The 17,462-nt window shown below is 36.5% G+C and overlaps 1 protein-coding gene across 2 annotated transcripts; it reads right to left on the bottom strand.

The window, feature by feature from the left end:
- Positions 1-172: 172 nt before the first annotated feature.
- On the bottom strand, positions 173-9,432 carry slc29a2 (solute carrier family 29 member 2). 2 transcript variants are annotated; one of them, XM_067375992.1, is made up of 13 exons: positions 9,332-9,432; positions 4,733-4,775; positions 4,515-4,593; positions 4,297-4,436; positions 4,048-4,187; positions 3,743-3,877; positions 2,238-2,335; positions 1,986-2,064; positions 1,763-1,887; positions 1,530-1,635; positions 1,367-1,452; positions 1,058-1,257; positions 173-851 (listed from the first exon to the last, which is right to left on the bottom strand). In XM_067375992.1, the coding sequence occupies exons 2-13, from the start codon at positions 4,762-4,764 to the stop codon at positions 740-742; spliced, it is 1,332 nt and encodes a 443-aa protein (XP_067232093.1). In that variant the 5' UTR covers positions 4,765-4,775; positions 9,332-9,432; the 3' UTR covers positions 173-739. The 2 variants fall into 2 exon arrangements, with proteins under 2 accessions (XP_067232093.1, XP_067232094.1); XM_067375993.1 differs by lacking the exon at positions 9,332-9,432 and adding an exon at positions 6,819-6,837.
- Between the last annotated feature and the right edge of the window lie 8,030 nt (positions 9,433-17,462).

Raw genomic sequence — 17,462 nt, forward strand, 5'->3', positions numbered from 1 at the left:
ATAGTAATGTTGCTCAGTATGTTAAAAACTAGGACAATTGATGTTAAACCCACAAAACTGCACATAAGGCATCAGCAAATCTAATCTTTTTTTATTTCTAACCACGGCTTCTGCAGTTACCCAACCAATCACATGAAGCATTTATTTTTAAATTTTATTTAAAAAGTTGGCCAAAAAAAGCAACACAAACAAAAAGCATACAAAATATAAAAGAGAAACCGTTGCACAAGGTATAATATATTAAAATATTTCAAAGAAATGATTAAAAATACCAATAATAATAAAATACAAACACAAACCCATAAAACATTAAATATGAAATATTTCCCTTTTTAAAAAAAGACCTTGGAAGTGCAAGAGTGAAATGAAGCACATAAATAAGATTAAATGAAAAATTTACAGTATCTAAATTAGTTTCTTCATTGGATTTTAACAACTGTTTTGCTCCATCTCATGTGACATTTTCTTCAACTACGCTGTCTGCTGATGTCTATGCACACCATCTATGTGCAACCTTTTTTTTATACTGCGTGGACGACAGCGCATGTATACATGCACCAAACATGTCCATTAATTCTTGTGGGAAATGGAGTGTACTTTGAAAGGTTTGCAGGCTCAATTGTGCACTAGATGGAGTGAAGAAAAGAAAGTATACCCAGGCCTTAAAACAGTACTCACTTGTAACATGTTTATGTTGGTGGATAATGAATAACAGCAGTGTCAGCTTATGAGATTTTTCCTAAAGAAATTTTTTAAGGCCGAAAGAGAGCGCGCCACCCAGAGAGAGTCCCAAAGTCAGGAAGAAGGTCATCAGAGCCCCTGCTGTCTCTGCATCTTTAGGCCTCACAAGCCTATAAAATAAAGAAAAAACAGAATTCTGAGATATATTGTGTTGGACAGTGTGTTGGTATGTTCTGGGGGTCAATTGGATGAGAAGACCAGGAATGATGACATCACAATAAATTTACTATTTACTTAAACCAGTTGATTTTTTGACAGTAAACAATCTTGGAAAAAAAAAACAAAAAAACATTTAGTTAATTTTAAGAGTACTTACTGTGGAGCATAGCTCATGGAGAGGGAGGCAAAATATCCACTTGTCATGGCAAACAAAGACATTATGATAATATAAGCCACGTCATGATTGAAAAAGACTGGGAGATTGAAGCGAGGCTGAACGTTGCAGAGCATGAGGGCAGGAATGAAAACTACCCGTAATACCACGAAAAGAGAGAATAAATTACTCTTCATCGAAGGCTGCGAATAGGGAAAAGAGCAAAATGAGATGTTGGATAAAGAATCATTTTCATAGGTAATCATTACCGTAGAACTGTATTGTGTTGATACAGGATCTGATGAGACTCACCCACTGAAGACGAGAAGTGAGACTTCTGCCAATCCAGTCCATCACACTGAAGACAATGAATGAACACAAAGGTACAAAGATGTTCTCTATAAAATGAAAAGGGATATAAATCAAAGTGCTTTAAAAAGCATAATGCATAATAATATTTTTTTTGTAGACTCACCTTTCCCTTCAAATAAGCCAGAAGATTTTGTATTTACAGTAATTGCCGGGAAAACGGACAGTGTGACGGCAAACACGCATGTCACACATAATGCCATCACCCAAATCTACAAAAAATTAAATCTATAAGTAAGATAAATCCAGGTATTTATTATTACATGTTTTAAAATTCATTTACTGCATTTTTCCTGAGGTTTGAAACCAGGTTGGCAGTAGAAATTACTTTCACGACACCTTTTTGAAGACCTGTGGCACAGTTGACTTCCCCTCAGGTTCTTGTTGGAGCTTTTGACATGCTTCAGTTTCACCAATGATGTCAAATCCATTGTCACCATTATCTAACTTTACTTTAACCATCTCTGTAGCAACAAAAAGAACACCATAATTCAGGATTTTGAAGAACAACAGTGAGTGTCTTAGCCGTACTTTGTCCAAACACTGGAAAAATGTGACATACCAGATCTATCTGCTGAAGGCTCTTTCCGTGTCTCTGCAGTTTCAGGGGACACATTTTCCAAATGAAGTTGAGCAAATCTCTGAAATATAACAAGGAATTTCATTTTGTACAAAATAACAGAAATAATCAGGATATTTTTAATGCACTATTTTCATATTTTAGAGCAATGTTATAAAGTAAATGCTTTTATCTGTGTTTACTCTCAACAATCAGATGACACCAAAAGAAATCATGATGGCCTAAGGCACCTACCAGATGCGGAAGTATGAGATAACAGCACAAAGTAAGTAGAGTGGCGACACAGGGAGTTATGAAATATCCCAGGGCAGAACTCTCAGAGTTGGTTTTAACTAAAGACAGCATAAAAACACAACTGTCAGCATACACGTGTTTCTCTCAGAGTGCTAATAAAAAGCACCTCCATTTATTTAGGTACAAGTAGATGGAATAGGGCTGCATATTTTATGTCCAGGCAAAAAATAAATGCAAAAGTACTGTTTGGTAACTAAATGAGGTCCCGGTTGTGTTTTTTTTTTAAACAATACACCCAGCAATTATTACACAACTCTCTAAAATGCTTGATTCTGACTGTTCAGTCGTAACATTCAAAGATCAATCATTCCCAGTAATAACCATCATCAATAGCAATAACAAGACCCCCTTGATTTCATTTCAAATGCAGCTATGGCCATCTTCTGCCTCAGTTATCGATTTTATTTCCTGTCAAATAAAACCGGATGACTTCAGTATTAATAGTAGGCCGTAGTACAGTAATATTGTTAGAATGTTCATCTTTTGTACACTGTAATGCAGGGGTCTCCATACTCGGTCTCGGAGGGCCGCTGTCCTGCAGAGTTTACCTCTAACCCCAATTAAACACACCTGAACCAGCTAATCAAGGTACTTGGAAACTTCCAAGCAGGTTTGTTGTGGTAAGTTGGAACTAAACTCTGAAGGACAGTGAGTTTGGAGACCCCTGCTGTAATGGATATGATGATAAACAGGTAATATTTTAAAAAGGTTTCTTCTCACATCCATTTTATGTCTTGTCATTATTTATGTGGTAAAAAGCTGTAATAAGTGATACGACTGTACATTAGCCCTTATATTCCTGTCTTGTTTCAACTTGTTAATTCATCAAGGCTTAAAGCTGCTTGCTAGGAACTAATGATGGTGAAATGAAGCTTTGTGAAGCACCAAGGCTTTCCCCTCAACTGTATCTTAAAATGGATACAGCTGTATCCATTTTAAGTTAAACTGTGCACACTGACATCTTGTGGTCATAAGGTGGAATAGCTTCCTTTGCAGCCCCAGAAGACCCATTTTTATTGTTTCATATGATAAATCAGTCTGTGCTACAAAAAATAAAGGCAATAAAAGTATTTGTTAAGAAATAAGAACTTAAGTTCTTAAGTGACTTGCCTATTTTTTTTTTTTTTGATATAAGCTTTGAAGCCTCTGTGCCAAACCTCACAACATTACTAGGGCTGTTTTTCTTTGTGGAGGCTTTGTTTAATGAGCAAATAAAATAATTCAATATTTCTAATTATTTACTTACTGTATGTGGCTAGTTGTCATGTTATAAGTGGGATAATGTACATCCAGCCGGTTGTATCCTTCAGGGTGATACAAGACCTGATCACCATGTCCAGGTTTATTTTGCGTTAACAACCAGCTGGATGTCTATTATCCCTTACTTAGAAAAATAGAATTTTTTTGTTTTTCATTCAAATGGTGTGGAGTATGCAGGTGCTTACAGATATTCGATAACAGCATGGCAAGTCCCGAGAAGATTCCTGCCACTGCCTGTCCACTCATGAACAGGGAGCTGAATTTCGGGGGTAGCTTGCCGACCAGACCGAACAGACTACCTTGCAGAATGGCCCCAAACACTGAGGGGAAAAAAAGTGCAAGAACAATGAGGGGTGTTAGATTTGTCAACTGACTCACTCACTCAAAGGTTTTGAGGTAGAAGTGGACTGAACCTATTCTATACTTTATTCAATATGAAGTGAAAAGGGAGATGTAAACACACTGCAAATGCAAGGCATAAGAAACATACTGTTAATAAACCAGATTGTTGCCATGGTAATGGAAAAGAACTGGTCCTGGTCCATCTTAACTTTCACTAAAATGGCTGTGAGAATGAAAAGAAGAAATATGAAGACCATGCTACCCGCAATCCGCATCTTCTCCGCAATGCTATGTAAGAAAAAAAAAGAACAAAATAACTTAATAACTGCCTCCGCATCTATACAACACTTGCAAAAGTAAACAAAATTAACTTTGCTTGACTGAACCAAATACTCACTGCTGGTATAGAAAGGAGTTGAGCAGTGTGAATAGCAGCAAGGGGAGCTGGGCTAACAGCACCATCATGTTCTCAAACATGTACGGATCTGACTGTGAGTGTGAAGAATCTGTACCATTTCTCAAACGGTCAGTGAAATACTGCAAACAGAAGGGTATAAGTACATGAGATTTAAAGATGACCTTAAGTATCAATGAGTGAAGGTATGTCTGTCTTACGTTCATTGCAGTTATGAAGAAGTTCCATGGAAGCAGAGTTCCCATTCCCAACAAGAAAAAGATCACAGCCACAAGGCCACTGTCAAGGTTAGAGGGAGACAATTATGCGATATAATGTCATAAACTAAACGAATGAAAGTTAACTTATTTTTCTGAATAATTCAGCATGGCCATTATGCCAACTCATTTACTGTTCTATGCATCAGAACTCTACTCACTGCTTATCTGATGTTCCCTTACAAATCCTCATTTTGAAATGTTCTGAAAAAAAGGAAAAGTTTTGTGACCTCAATACACAACCATATAACAATTATAGTACTGTGCATAGTGACAATCTACAGGAGTTTTGTGTGAAATAGAAGTGTAAGAGACAAAAACTGTGAATCTCGGATGTCATTTAAAACGGTAGTTCCCAACAAAATTATTCAAAGCCCACTTGGCTAAGATTTTTCCTGTTATTTTTGCTGTAATTTTGAAAACGCTGCTTGTTTTCAATTTTTTTTAACAGAAACTGTAAGTGTTGATAAAATAAATTTGTGATTCTAGAAGATCAATAAAATTATTGAGAGGGAAAAAGAAATGAAAAAAAAAAAAAAAAAAGATTTCCGTTTACATCTTGATGTTTGTGTTTTGGCATTTTAATTAATTTAATTTTTATGTAATTAATTAATTTATGGCTCAGGCCCACCAGTAGGCAAATTGTTGTAGTGACAAATTAAAGGATTAGTTCACTTTGAAATGAAAATTAGCTTACGTTTTACTCGCCGTCCTATGTGTATATGACTTTCTTCTTTCTGATAAATATAAATGCAGAAATATTAATAAATATCCTGACGCATCCGAGCTTCATAATAGCAGGGTTGAGTGAGTATGAGCTGAAGAAAGTGCTTCCATCCACACCATTTTTTTTTTTTTTTTTACACAAACACATCGTTTTGCTTCGGAAGGCTTTTATTAATCCTCCAGAGCCGTGTGGAGTATGTTTATGATGGATGGAAGCACTTTCTTCAGCTTCATACTCATTGGTCCCATTCACTGCCATTATAAAGCTTGGATGCGTCAGGATATTTATTAATATTTCTGCGATTATGTTCATCAGAAAAAGAAAGTCATATACACATAGGATGGCTTGAGGGTGAGTAAAGCTTGGGCTATGTAATTTTCACTTTCAAATTTACTCACCCCCATGTCATCCAAGATGTTCATGCCTTTCTTTTTTCAGTTGAAAAGAAAAATTAAGGTTTTTGATAAAAACATTCCTGTATTTTTCTCCATATAGTGGACTTCACGGTTGAAGGTCAAAATTACAGTTTCAGTGCAGCTTCAAAGCGTTCTACACGATCCCAGACGAGGAATAAAGGTCTTATCTAGAAACCATCACTCATTTTCTTAAAAACAAAAAAACATAAATGCTCATCTTGAACTAGCTCTCTTCTTCTCTATTAGTGATGTGTCGTTCTTGAACGATTCATTCATTTTGAACGAATCTTTAATGTGACTCGGGAAGAACGAGTCGTCTCGGGGGGTGATTCGTTCAGTCGCGCATGTGCAATATTCTACAGGTTCTGTACTGCTAGAAGTAGTTCACCTGATGATTCAATTGATTAGTTCATTTCATGAGTCTTTCGGGTTTTGAGTCGTTCCTTAATCACGTGACAGACCCATACACTATGCTGTGTGACCCAAGCACATTATAAATAACTCTCCAGTTTTGTTTGAGTTTGTGTTACAACTGTTAAAGCTGAAGTTATCATAACCTTGATGTTTTAAACTAACATTAATAATTCAAATTCAAAATGTTATTTGCTTTTAATTTATGTCATTATGTCCTTTTTGAGCAATCTTCTTATATTAGACCAATATGTCAAGTCTGCCTAGGAAAAGCAATTATTATAACAGCAAACTCAAAATTGGAGTAAAAATGAACAAACTAGGCTATAAATACTTTGTATTGTAGGCTTGGATTATTATATTATTATATAGCCTAGTGTTTATTTACAGATAGACAGTCAAAAAGATAAATTAATCAATACTTTATTTATAACAGGGCTTTATTTATTTATAATAACACACCACAGATCCTCAAGAAACAGTAACAAAAACAGTGACAGAAATGTCAGAAATAGCGTATGGGTCTGTTACGTGATTAAGGAACGAATCAAAACCCGAAAGACTCATGAAGAGAACTAATCAATTCTCTTTCCGGCTCAGAATGCATTGGCTTAGTGTATGGGTCTGTCACGTGTTTAAGGAACGACTCAAAAACCCGAAAGACTCATGAAGAGAACTAATCAATTCTCTTACCGGCTCAGACTGCATTGGTTTAGCATGGGACTGCCTGTCACGTCGTTAAGGAATGACTTAAACCTGAAGACTTGTCAGACAAGAGGTGAGGTGAGCTTAATCAGCTTGACATAAACTGCAGACCCAGGTAATGAATTAATCATTTCTGAATCAGCATTGTAGTTTTGTATTGTTTGTAGTAGGATCAACGTTTGCATAAGTAGTAGATGTGTTGGGGAAGTAACACGTAACATTTTAATTACATTTTGTTAAAATGAACGAAATGACTCGGAAAAAAGATTCGTTCATTTTGTTGAACGAGACTCAAAAGTCTGAGTCAGTAAAATGATCCGAACTTCCCATCACTATTCTCTATTAGAATTCCGGCAGTGTAGACACTGCTAAGTGTATTACTGCCCTCCTCAGGTCAAAGTTTGAACTAATTGTTATTTACTTGCACTACCATATTGTATATGACAATTTAGTTCATACTTTAACCTGTGGAGGGCAGTAATACACTTAGCAGTGTCTACACTGCTGGAATTCAAATAGAGAAGAAGAAGAGAGCTAGTTCAAGATGAGCATTTATGGTTAAAACGTATAAACTTTTTTTTTTTTTAGAAAATGAGCGACGGTTTCTCTAGATAATTAATTTGTTTATATATATATATACAGCTATGGAAAAAATTAAGAGACCACTTAACATCTTATTTTTTTCCATAGCTGTATAAACAAATTAATTATGTTATTCACTTGATAGCCTATTATTATTTAATAATCAACAGGTAATTAAATGCGAAATTGTTAAATTGGTTTTATTATGCACTAGTTTATTTTCTTACACATTATACAGGTGCTGGTCATATAATTAGAATATCATCAAAAAGAGAGGAGAGGCACACAATCCATGTTGCTTGAGGTCCAGTGTAAAGTTTCCACAGTCAGTGATGGTTTGAGGTGCCATGTCATCTGCTGATATTGGTCCACTGTGTTTTCTGAGGTCCAAGGTCAACGCAGCCGTATACCAGGAAGTTTTAGAGCACTTTATGCTTCCTGCGACCAACTTTATGGAGATGCAGATTTCATTTTCCAACAAGACTTGGCACCTGCACACAGTGCCAAAGCTACCAGTACCTGGTTTAAGGACCATGGTATCCCTGTTCTTAATTGGCCAGCAAACTCGCCTGACCTTAACCTCATAGAAAATCTATGGGGTATTGTGAAGAGGAAGATGTGATATGCCAGACCCAACAATGCAGAAGAGCTGAAGGCCACTATCAGAGCAACCTGGGCTCTCATAACTCCTGAGCAGTGCCACAGACTGATCGACTCCATGCCACGCCGCATTGCTGCAGTAATTCAGGCAAAAGGAGCCCCAACTAAGTATTGAGTGCTGTACATGCTCATACTTTTCATGTTCATACTTTTCAGTTGGCCAAGATTTCTAAAAATCCTTTCTTTGTATTGGTCTTAAGTAATATTCTGATTTTCTGAGATACTGAATTTGGGATTTTCCTTAGTTGTCAGTTATAATCATCAAAATTAAAAGAAATAAACATTTGAAATATATCAGTCTGTGTGTAATGAATGAATATAATATACAGGTTTCACTTTTTGAATGGAATTAGTGAAACAAATCAACTTTTTGATGATATTCTAATTATATGACCAGCACCTGTATAGTAAGCTATGCGCATTTTAAATTAATATTATTTGACTGATTATTGATAATTTGATAATTATAATTTATATTACTAATTATATAATTATAATATTATAATACTATTTGATAATTATTGACTGACAGTTTGTGGAAACCCGATTTCGAGGGAGGACCCGATTTGACACGTCACCATCAGAAACACAACAAAGAAACGCGGGAAAAACCTTTTCCGTATGATGTAATTTCAAGTTGACATCACGTTTCCTCTGACAACTTGAAAAAACCCGCGTCAGGTCTAGCTTTATATTTAGGTCAAGTTATTAGCATTACTTGTTAAATTTATTGACATTTAGTTATAAGTAATATGCATTTGTCAAATAAAATATACACTAAGTTATAGCATAATATAATTTCCTGTCGTCGCCATATGAATAATCAAGTCCTTTACATTTGGTTAAAGACTAAAAACACACACATGGGATCAAGCTTTCACTCAAAATCTGAAAGCATGTGAATATCGTTATATTCCTAAATACACATTCAGGCGGATTCCCCTTCCATCAACCACTTTTTCAATGAATTCAAATATTATATATATATATATATATATATATATATATATATATATATATATATATATATATATATATATATATATATATTTCAGTGAAGACTACATTCGAGCAATTACTGCTGGAATAAATAAATATTGATTCACTGAACTAAAGAAATGTCCTAACATTTTAAGGCATTATTTCATTTTCATTTTCACAGATTTTCCACAAGTTTTCATGACCTTATATTCTAAAATTTGATGCATTCATTTAAATTGTTTTAAGAACTTAATAAGTATATTAAAATATATACTCACAGAGTCGCAGTCAAACACGTCCTCTCCTTCCTCAAAACAAGAACAAAACGCGGGTGTTTTCAAAAGCTTGGCGCCTTCGTCATCATTTACCGCCTCTGCAAGTGGTGCTCACTCACAACAGACGAGTTTAGAATCCAAGAGGAGACACTTTGATACTTTTTTGGTAACAGCCACTAGATGGTGCTCCGGTAGCGCGGCCGCCATTATGGGATGAAAATACTGGACCATAGAATCCTTCACATCTTACGCACCCAAAATCAAAATAACAAATCAGAAGCGCAACAGAACAGTTTTTAAATTAAGTCACCAGTAAATTGTATGGCTCCCACAGTAGAAATGTTGTATTGCGTTTTATTTTACCAGTTGAGGAATCCAACCATTCATCCATCTGAGGTAATGTTAGCCTATTGAGTATTTCCATTTTATGCAACTTTACACATTTATTTATAGTAAATTGATAATTAATAATTTTAAGATAATCATTTTTGCAACGAACAATATATTTTAGACCTAGTGGAGTAATAGTAATAATATCGAGGTCTGAATTGAAATGTATTTGTACATTTTAATGGATCACGCTACAAACATAATAATCTTAAAATACACAATGCATTGCTGTGTCTGTTATCACATAATTCCCTCTTCTGGACACTTTTGCTTTAACGGACATTAGACAACACTGCAATCAAGCTTATTCATATATTTATTGTCCAACATTCCCAATTTTTTTTGATGCATGTCCTTAATTTAATTGCATAATTGGTAATAATTCAGTGTTTATAACCCTTATAAGAATTTTAACCCAAACTGACTGGGTTTCTAGAGAGCAAAGGTTTTGTGAAAAAAGTGGAAGACTTAAACACAAAGTGTGTAAAATAAACTGTTAAAATAAACCGTTTTTTTTTTTTTTTTTTAAACAAAGCAGCTGATATTGCCATAGAAACTAGTGGACTGCCGACTCGCTTTCACCCCAAAATGGCGGAAACGCAGGGCTGCTGCTTGGCGCCGGTGTTTCAGTGGAACCTTCTATTGAGTGTCGCTTCTTGTTAGTGTATATTCTTTGGTACAGAGCCAAATGACATCCAGCTCAGGGTTGCCAGGTTTTCACAACAAAACCCGCCCAATTACTACTCAAAATGGAATCCCAAGTCTGACAAAATTAAAAATAAATAAATAGGTCTATATAAATAAATATACAAAGAAATGTAAAAAAATCAAAATTAAATAAATATACATAGAAAAAATGAATTAATAATAATTTATACATTTATTTCCTTATTTATGTAGCCTATATATTTATTTTTTCTTTTATTTATACATTTATTCATTTCAACATTTCTTTATTTCTATTTCTTAATTTTTACATTTATGTTTTTTTTACCAAATGGCAACCTCCAATACGCAAGTGACTTAAACTACAATTCATCGACTGGCCGCTAGGGACAGGCTCCAAAAGAGAGCAGAATCTCATTGAGTTCCATGTTAAAATGGCCAATTTTACAGCAGAAAAAAAAAACATGTTTACAGGTTGGTACAAATTGTGGTTTTGGTCTATACTACTAATGTTGCCCTTCATGACAACTCTGAGGGGGGTGCATTTTTAAACTCATCCGTTTAAATTATAGTAAGCCTTAAAGTTCTGCATAATTAAGGGCGTGGTCACTTGAGTGACAGGTGGATCGCATAGTTAGAACCCATAGTTAGATTTAACTGAAAACTATAATGTCATTGTGACGAGCAGGGCGGGCGAGAGCCGTGAGGGAACGGCGCGAGGCCGGTGGCGCGAGAGTTAATGAGCTTCACCTGGGAGGCGCACCGGCCTTGAGTCTCTCACGGAGGAACTCCGGGAGCATAAAAGGAGGAGCGACGACAGTGAAGGATGAGAGAGGACCAGGCCTGGACTTTATTTTATGTTTTATTATGTTTGTTATGTTTATTACTTTCGTTTTGTTCTTTGTTTATTTTATTAAAGTTTTGTTGAATGTTTGCCGGTTCCCGCCTCCTTCTTCCCATATTTACAAACTACGTTACAGTCATTAATTTCAGATACCTGGCAACTGGTGACTCATACAGCACCATTGCTTCTAGTTATAGAGTGGGCATCTGATTAGCAGGAGATTGCCCTTGGCTTCAAGAAGAGGTGGAACTTCCCCAACTGTGTGGGTGCAATGGATGGGAAGCATGTGGTAATCCAGGCACCACATAATTCAGGTTCCCAGTATTTTTTTACAGTCTATGGGTGTTATGGAAAATTCCCACAGCTGTAAATAAGACAAAGATTGCTTTCCTCAGCGGACATTCAAACAGACTTGTATAAAGGATATAAAATTATGGACATCGACTTGAAGAATGAATGTAATGCAATATACCAGACACAATAACACAAGACGTGTCACTCGTATTGTTTTGAATGGGAATACGTGTAACGCGCAATGTGGCGGAATAAGTCCCGCCTTCTAAAGCCAAGAGCCAATCGCCGACTGGTAAAGTCATTGCGTCACTTCAGCGGCTGTTAGAATCACGGGTTTCTATCAAGCGGCAACCTCCCCCTTTCTCTCGTGAAGCCAATACGGAAGTAACTTAAACTGCGATTCATCGACTGGCCGCTAGGGACAGGCTCCAAAAGAGAGCAGAATCTCATAGAGTCCCATGTTAAATTGGCCAAGTTTATAGCAGAAAAAAACATGTTTAAAAGTTGGTTCAAATTGTGGTTTTGGTCTATACTGCTATTTTTGCCCTTCATGCCAACTCTGAGGGGGGTGAATTTTTGTATAACTTATCCGTTTAAATTATATTAAGCCTTAAAGTTCTGCATAATTAAGGGCGTGGTCACTTGAGTGACAGGTAGAGTGCTGCTGTCTGTGAGCCGTCATGTTACCTCAGTTGCCGCTGAATTTGGCATCTCAGCCGTTTTTGTGCTTTTTTTCTCGATTATTTTATACAATTATAAAATATGGCTTGCTGCATAATATTCGAGACTGATGTGTGTCTGTGTGCATGCATGCGGAAGAGACACAGAACACACGTTGGATCGTGGCATTGGCTGAAAGTTTTGATTGCGATATTAACTATGACAATACCAGGAGGATAACTCTGACAGCACTGCTTGGATATTATAACTAAAACTGCTGCACTATTTTGAAAAAAAATATACTTTGGACACAGGCTCATTTGTTTGTTAGATACGATCGCTGCTCAGATTGCATCCTTTCTTGAAGAACGATGACAGAGAGCAGGGGTCTCATTTATAAAACTGTGCGTAGGATCCCTACTAAAAGTGTACGTACGCGCAAAAGCTAGATTCTGCGTACGCACAAAACAAATCAGATTTATAAAACCATGCGTACGCCAGAACCGGCGCACAAATCCCTTTATAAATCCCAGTCAGCGGAAGATTGTGCGTACGTGCATCTCCACCCTGTCTCCTCCCCGAAATAACCATAAATGAATCTTACGACGCCTAGTTTTACTATGCATAACCTCATCTGCATATCATTTCCATACACGTTCCCAACCACGTGACACCATGGTTAACACAGTCAAAGGTACAAGACATTGGAAAATATTAGATATGGACTATAAATGCCATTTGTGCCACACATTATATTGATAAAGATCATCCAAATACTTCAGATAAAGGTTTTAGGATAGTTGATTCATTCATTTCCACTGGCCAGATAGTATTTTAATAGTTTTAAACAATTCAAATCAAATGTATGCAGTTTTGCTGATGAGGTGAACATATATTTTAGGAAGATTATAGGCTATTTTTAGTGGAGACAGATTGGACTACTTATTTATTGCAGTGTAAATACAATGACTCGGCGCGTCACTGACAAAGTATTTTAAAAAGAAAACATGCAAATCTTACCGTTTTCCTCAAAATATATCCTTCAAATGGTAATTGTTTAAAGATGACATGCAGCTGTGGCTGTACAGTAAGATATTATCTTTTGACCTATTCAAACTGGACAACGGACCGTTCGACCACCGAATCCAGCAGTGTCTTCCATAATATCTAAGTTAAGTGTGCATCACTGATCGTCATTCTCGAAAAAATATTTTGTCATAACATCTGCAGTTTAGTTTAAAGAGGAATTATTGTGCTCCCAGCGCTCCTCGCTGTCATAAAACAGCGTGTCACTGGGAAAGTGATCGAAAGTAGCACATCTACTATCTCAATTCATATCACTTTGTCTCCAGAATGTGCGTACGCACGGCTCAAAGTTTGCTTAAAGGTGCGCACATTCTCCCGTCAAGTTTGTTTTTATAGATCACAACCTTTGCGCGGGAACTGGCGTACACACGCTTCCAGCCCCGTTTTGTGCGTACGCACGCTTTCATAAATGAGACCCCAGATCATTCAGAAGAAATGTGAAATGTTTTTTTTTTTTTTTGCAATGGACACTCATATTTTACCCAAGTGCCACAGATTGGATTCATCTCGCGATCTCTATTATAAAGGTATGAAGTCCCATTTGATGTTCCATGTTGTTATTTGCACACCCAACACAAATTACTGGTGTTGGAGCATCTATATCTTAAAAAAACACCGTAAATTGACAGTAAACCTTTAGAACTTTCTGATGTGAAAACTTATATTTATTAATAATTTAGATATATCTAGATATATAGCTCCTTTGCTTGCTAACGTGGTCACGTCGAGCTAGGCGGGCGTGGTTTCAGCAACCAATCACATCAGCTCAAACCACCTCCCCGCCTCTTTGCCCATTTTCAGTTATCCGGGAGTGACGTTCGGTGACGCGCAGCTAAGATGGCCGCGGCCTCATTTTCGCTTCAAAACTATTCAGAACTCTATGGGTGACGTCACGGACGCTACGTCCATATTTTTTTACAGTCTATGGTTTCTATAGAACCAGTCAGACGCGCGCCTCCGAAGAGACGCGCATTTAGGTCTGCGCACGCGCATTAGCTTGATCCAGCCTTAAAAAAAATAGTTTTTTTGTCATGATTCGAGCATTTAGAAACTAAATATATGAATCGGTTGTTGTTAGATTTCATTGGTGATTTCAAATATCAAATGTAATCGTAAGGTTGACGAACAGTTTTGGAGAATCTGATGTTTCCCCATTCAAAGAGATAGGAGCTGCATGATGCCCAGGATGCCCGAAAGGCGTTTCAAAGATGGCCGCCGAGTGAAATGACTTGTCTTAAAGGGATTTTGGTAATAGCCTACTCCTCTCTCTCTCTCTCTCTAATACTGTACAAAATTCAATGTGTTTCAATGAAGCAACTCAACGTTCCTTAGTTACTAGTTCTAAAGTGACGTTTTAGAGTTAGTAAGCCGCGGTCTCACTAGACTTTGAACGTGCGAAATTTATTCGGATGCTGTAACGGTCGTGATATGACGTCACGGTCTACAGCGTCTTTTTTATAAACATTTATTCAACATATAACTTAAAGCAATACATTCAAAATGTAAAATTATAGAACCTACTCGACTTTACTGCAAAAATATAATTCTTTTAATTCAGCCAAGTGGTCATGCCGTGACGAATCGATCTTCTACTGGTCGCACGTCTTCACGTGATGCGAATTCGCAGGTCAGAGTTCACCAAACTTGAACTTTGGAACGCAGCGAAATGCGAAATTTTTCGCACGAGCTTGCGTTTCCGGTCTGACGCATTCGCATGCGTTTGAATGGAAGTCAATGGAACGAAAAGTGCAGTGTGACCGCACCTTAACGGAGGCTTGGTTCAACTGACAACTTGAGTTTTGAAACGTTCCTTCGTTACTACTTCTGAAGTGACGTTTTAGAATTGGCAACGGAGGCTTGGTCCAACTGACAACCTGAGATTTGAATCCGTGGCGGAAGGAAGTAGTGCTGCACAAAAGAGGGTTTTAAAGACACTCCGTTGTTGTTCTTATTTATTTACACACTCGTGCCGTCGAACTGTTGTATAAACGCAATATCACACTCGTAGCCGTGCGATATGGCTGTATATCAGCACGCTGTGATTACCTGCGGCCTCTAGACGAATCACAGCGTGCTGATATACAGCCATATCGCACGGCTACTCGTGTGATATTGCTCATATATATATATATATATATATATATATATATATATATATATATATATATATATACATACACACACACACACACACACACACACACACACATACAGTATCAAATAATTAGTTTTATCTTGGGTCTTGAGTTTAACTCTGAACAGGAATAGTCTCTGGTTTTTACATTACTTGCAGCATCACACTTTGACATAATTGCTTTTTTCAGTGTCTGATGCCATGTTTTCACATTTTTGTATAGAATAATGTTACATTTTTAAAAACTTTATTATTGTTTTATATTCAGTTATAGCCTGTATCTATATATTTGTCTTTTATCTTCTCACTTTATTACAAGGAGGAATGTGCTGAGGCCCTATCCTGGAAAAAACCTCTACCAATCAAAGAGGATCTTCAACTACCGCCTTTCACAAGCCAGAAGAGTAGTTGAGAATGCCTTTGGGATTCTTGCTACACAATGGAGAATCTATCACCGGGTGATTGGAGTGAGCCCTGCAAATGTGGATGCCATTGTGAAAGCAACAGTGGCCCTTCATAACGAACGCGGCGCCAGTTTAGTTTTTTTCCGTTAGTAGAATAGGGAAGGCGTAGGACATACAGCATAAGCGTTTTGAAGAAAGCGGAAGCACGTGCAAGGCGATATTTTGTGTTTATAAAGCATAAACGGTTGTATTTTTTTCGAAAATGACCGATCGTTTTGCTTGATAAGACCCTTATTCCTCGTCTGGTATCGTTTAAAGCCCTTTGAAGCTGCTGAAACTGTAATTTTGACCTTCAACCGTTTGGAGGCCATTGAAGTCCACTATAAGGAGAAAAATCCTGGAATGTTTTCATCAAAAACCTTAATTTCTTTTCAACTGACGAAAGAAAGACATGAACATCTTGGATGACATGGGGGTGAGTAAATTATCAGGAAAATTTTATTTAAAAGTGGACCAATCTTTGAAGAGGCTTAATTTTTCCATCCATACCAGACTTCTGAATACTGTGGACCCCAATAATCATTTTCCCTTACATATCCAGCCTTTTTGATATTAGTGTATGTAAAAATACAAACACATTATCTTACCAATTAGGACTTAGTAATTATTGTCAGCATTGGGATGCAAACACAGAAATAAAAGAGCTGTATCTATATGCAAGCAGTGAAATTTAATCAAAATAAACTCAAAACACCTTCTAGAAACAAAAACCCATAGAACAACCACAATATCGACAAGATCAAGATGAAGAACAACTGTAAATCAGGACTATATAACCAATCAAAGAAACAAACTACTCACTACTTTATCAAACTATGAACATTTATAGCAACAAATGCAAAGGAAACAGAGACAAAGCAAATCAAAATCCAACAGAAACAGACTAAACTTGACATAGTCCTACAAATTCCTATCTCTGTCCTTTTTTTTTTTTTTTTTTTTTTTTTTACTTTTTCATTTTCCCTGTATTGAAACCAAGAGTTAAATCAGGCTCCATGAAAATAGGCCTCATATTTATTATTACCAGCAAAGTCAATATCAAACGTATTGTTTGGTTCCAAAGATTAATCAGTTTGTCATTCAGTATAGGACTGACAACAGTAAAGTATTTTCCATCCACCTCTACCAAAAAATGTCCTGTCATACCTTCAGTTTTTTGAAAATAAACTACAAAAAATGTCTTGTCATAATACCCTCAGTTATTTGAAAATAAACTACAAATTTATGAATTAATATTCAAACAAGCTGGTGATGATGTGTGAGGCAAGCAGTTTAAAAAAAGAGTGTTCTCAAATGACCCCTTGAGTTTGAGCTGCTCTCTGGACCACCCCCCACCAAAAAAAAAAAAAAATTACTGTGGCTTATAACTCTAAAATGATTCTGTTTCCTTAACAAATCTGCTGTTTTCCACATCTGTATATTTGATGAACAATTGCAAATAGAATCCATGACAGTTGGAGATGAGCATAATTGTTTGTTTATTTATAAATATATATAATGATGTACAGATGACAGTAATTATTTTGTTCTGTGTGCCGGGAAATTGATTCTGTTTATTTGACTTGAGGTTAAACATTGACCACTGAATGTAAATAA

The sequence above is a fragment of the Chanodichthys erythropterus genome, chromosome 22, assembly GCF_024489055.1.
Source record: "Chanodichthys erythropterus isolate Z2021 chromosome 22, ASM2448905v1, whole genome shotgun sequence".
NCBI lineage: Eukaryota > Metazoa > Chordata > Actinopteri > Cypriniformes > Xenocyprididae > Chanodichthys > Chanodichthys erythropterus.

Excerpts from the sequence above, each read along its gene's own strand:
- slc29a2 (XM_067375992.1), bottom strand. The coding sequence starts at position 4,764 with ATGAGGATTTGTAAGGGAACATCAGATAAGCA. Across the intron at positions 3,878-4,047 it reads AACAATCTGGTTTATTAACA|TGTTTGGGGCCATTCTGCAA; the intron begins GTATGTTTCTTA and ends TTTTCCCCTCAG. Across the intron at positions 1,453-1,529 it reads TGGCTTATTTGAAGGGAAAG|AGAACATCTTTGTACCTTTG; the intron begins GTGAGTCTACAA and ends TTCATTTTATAG.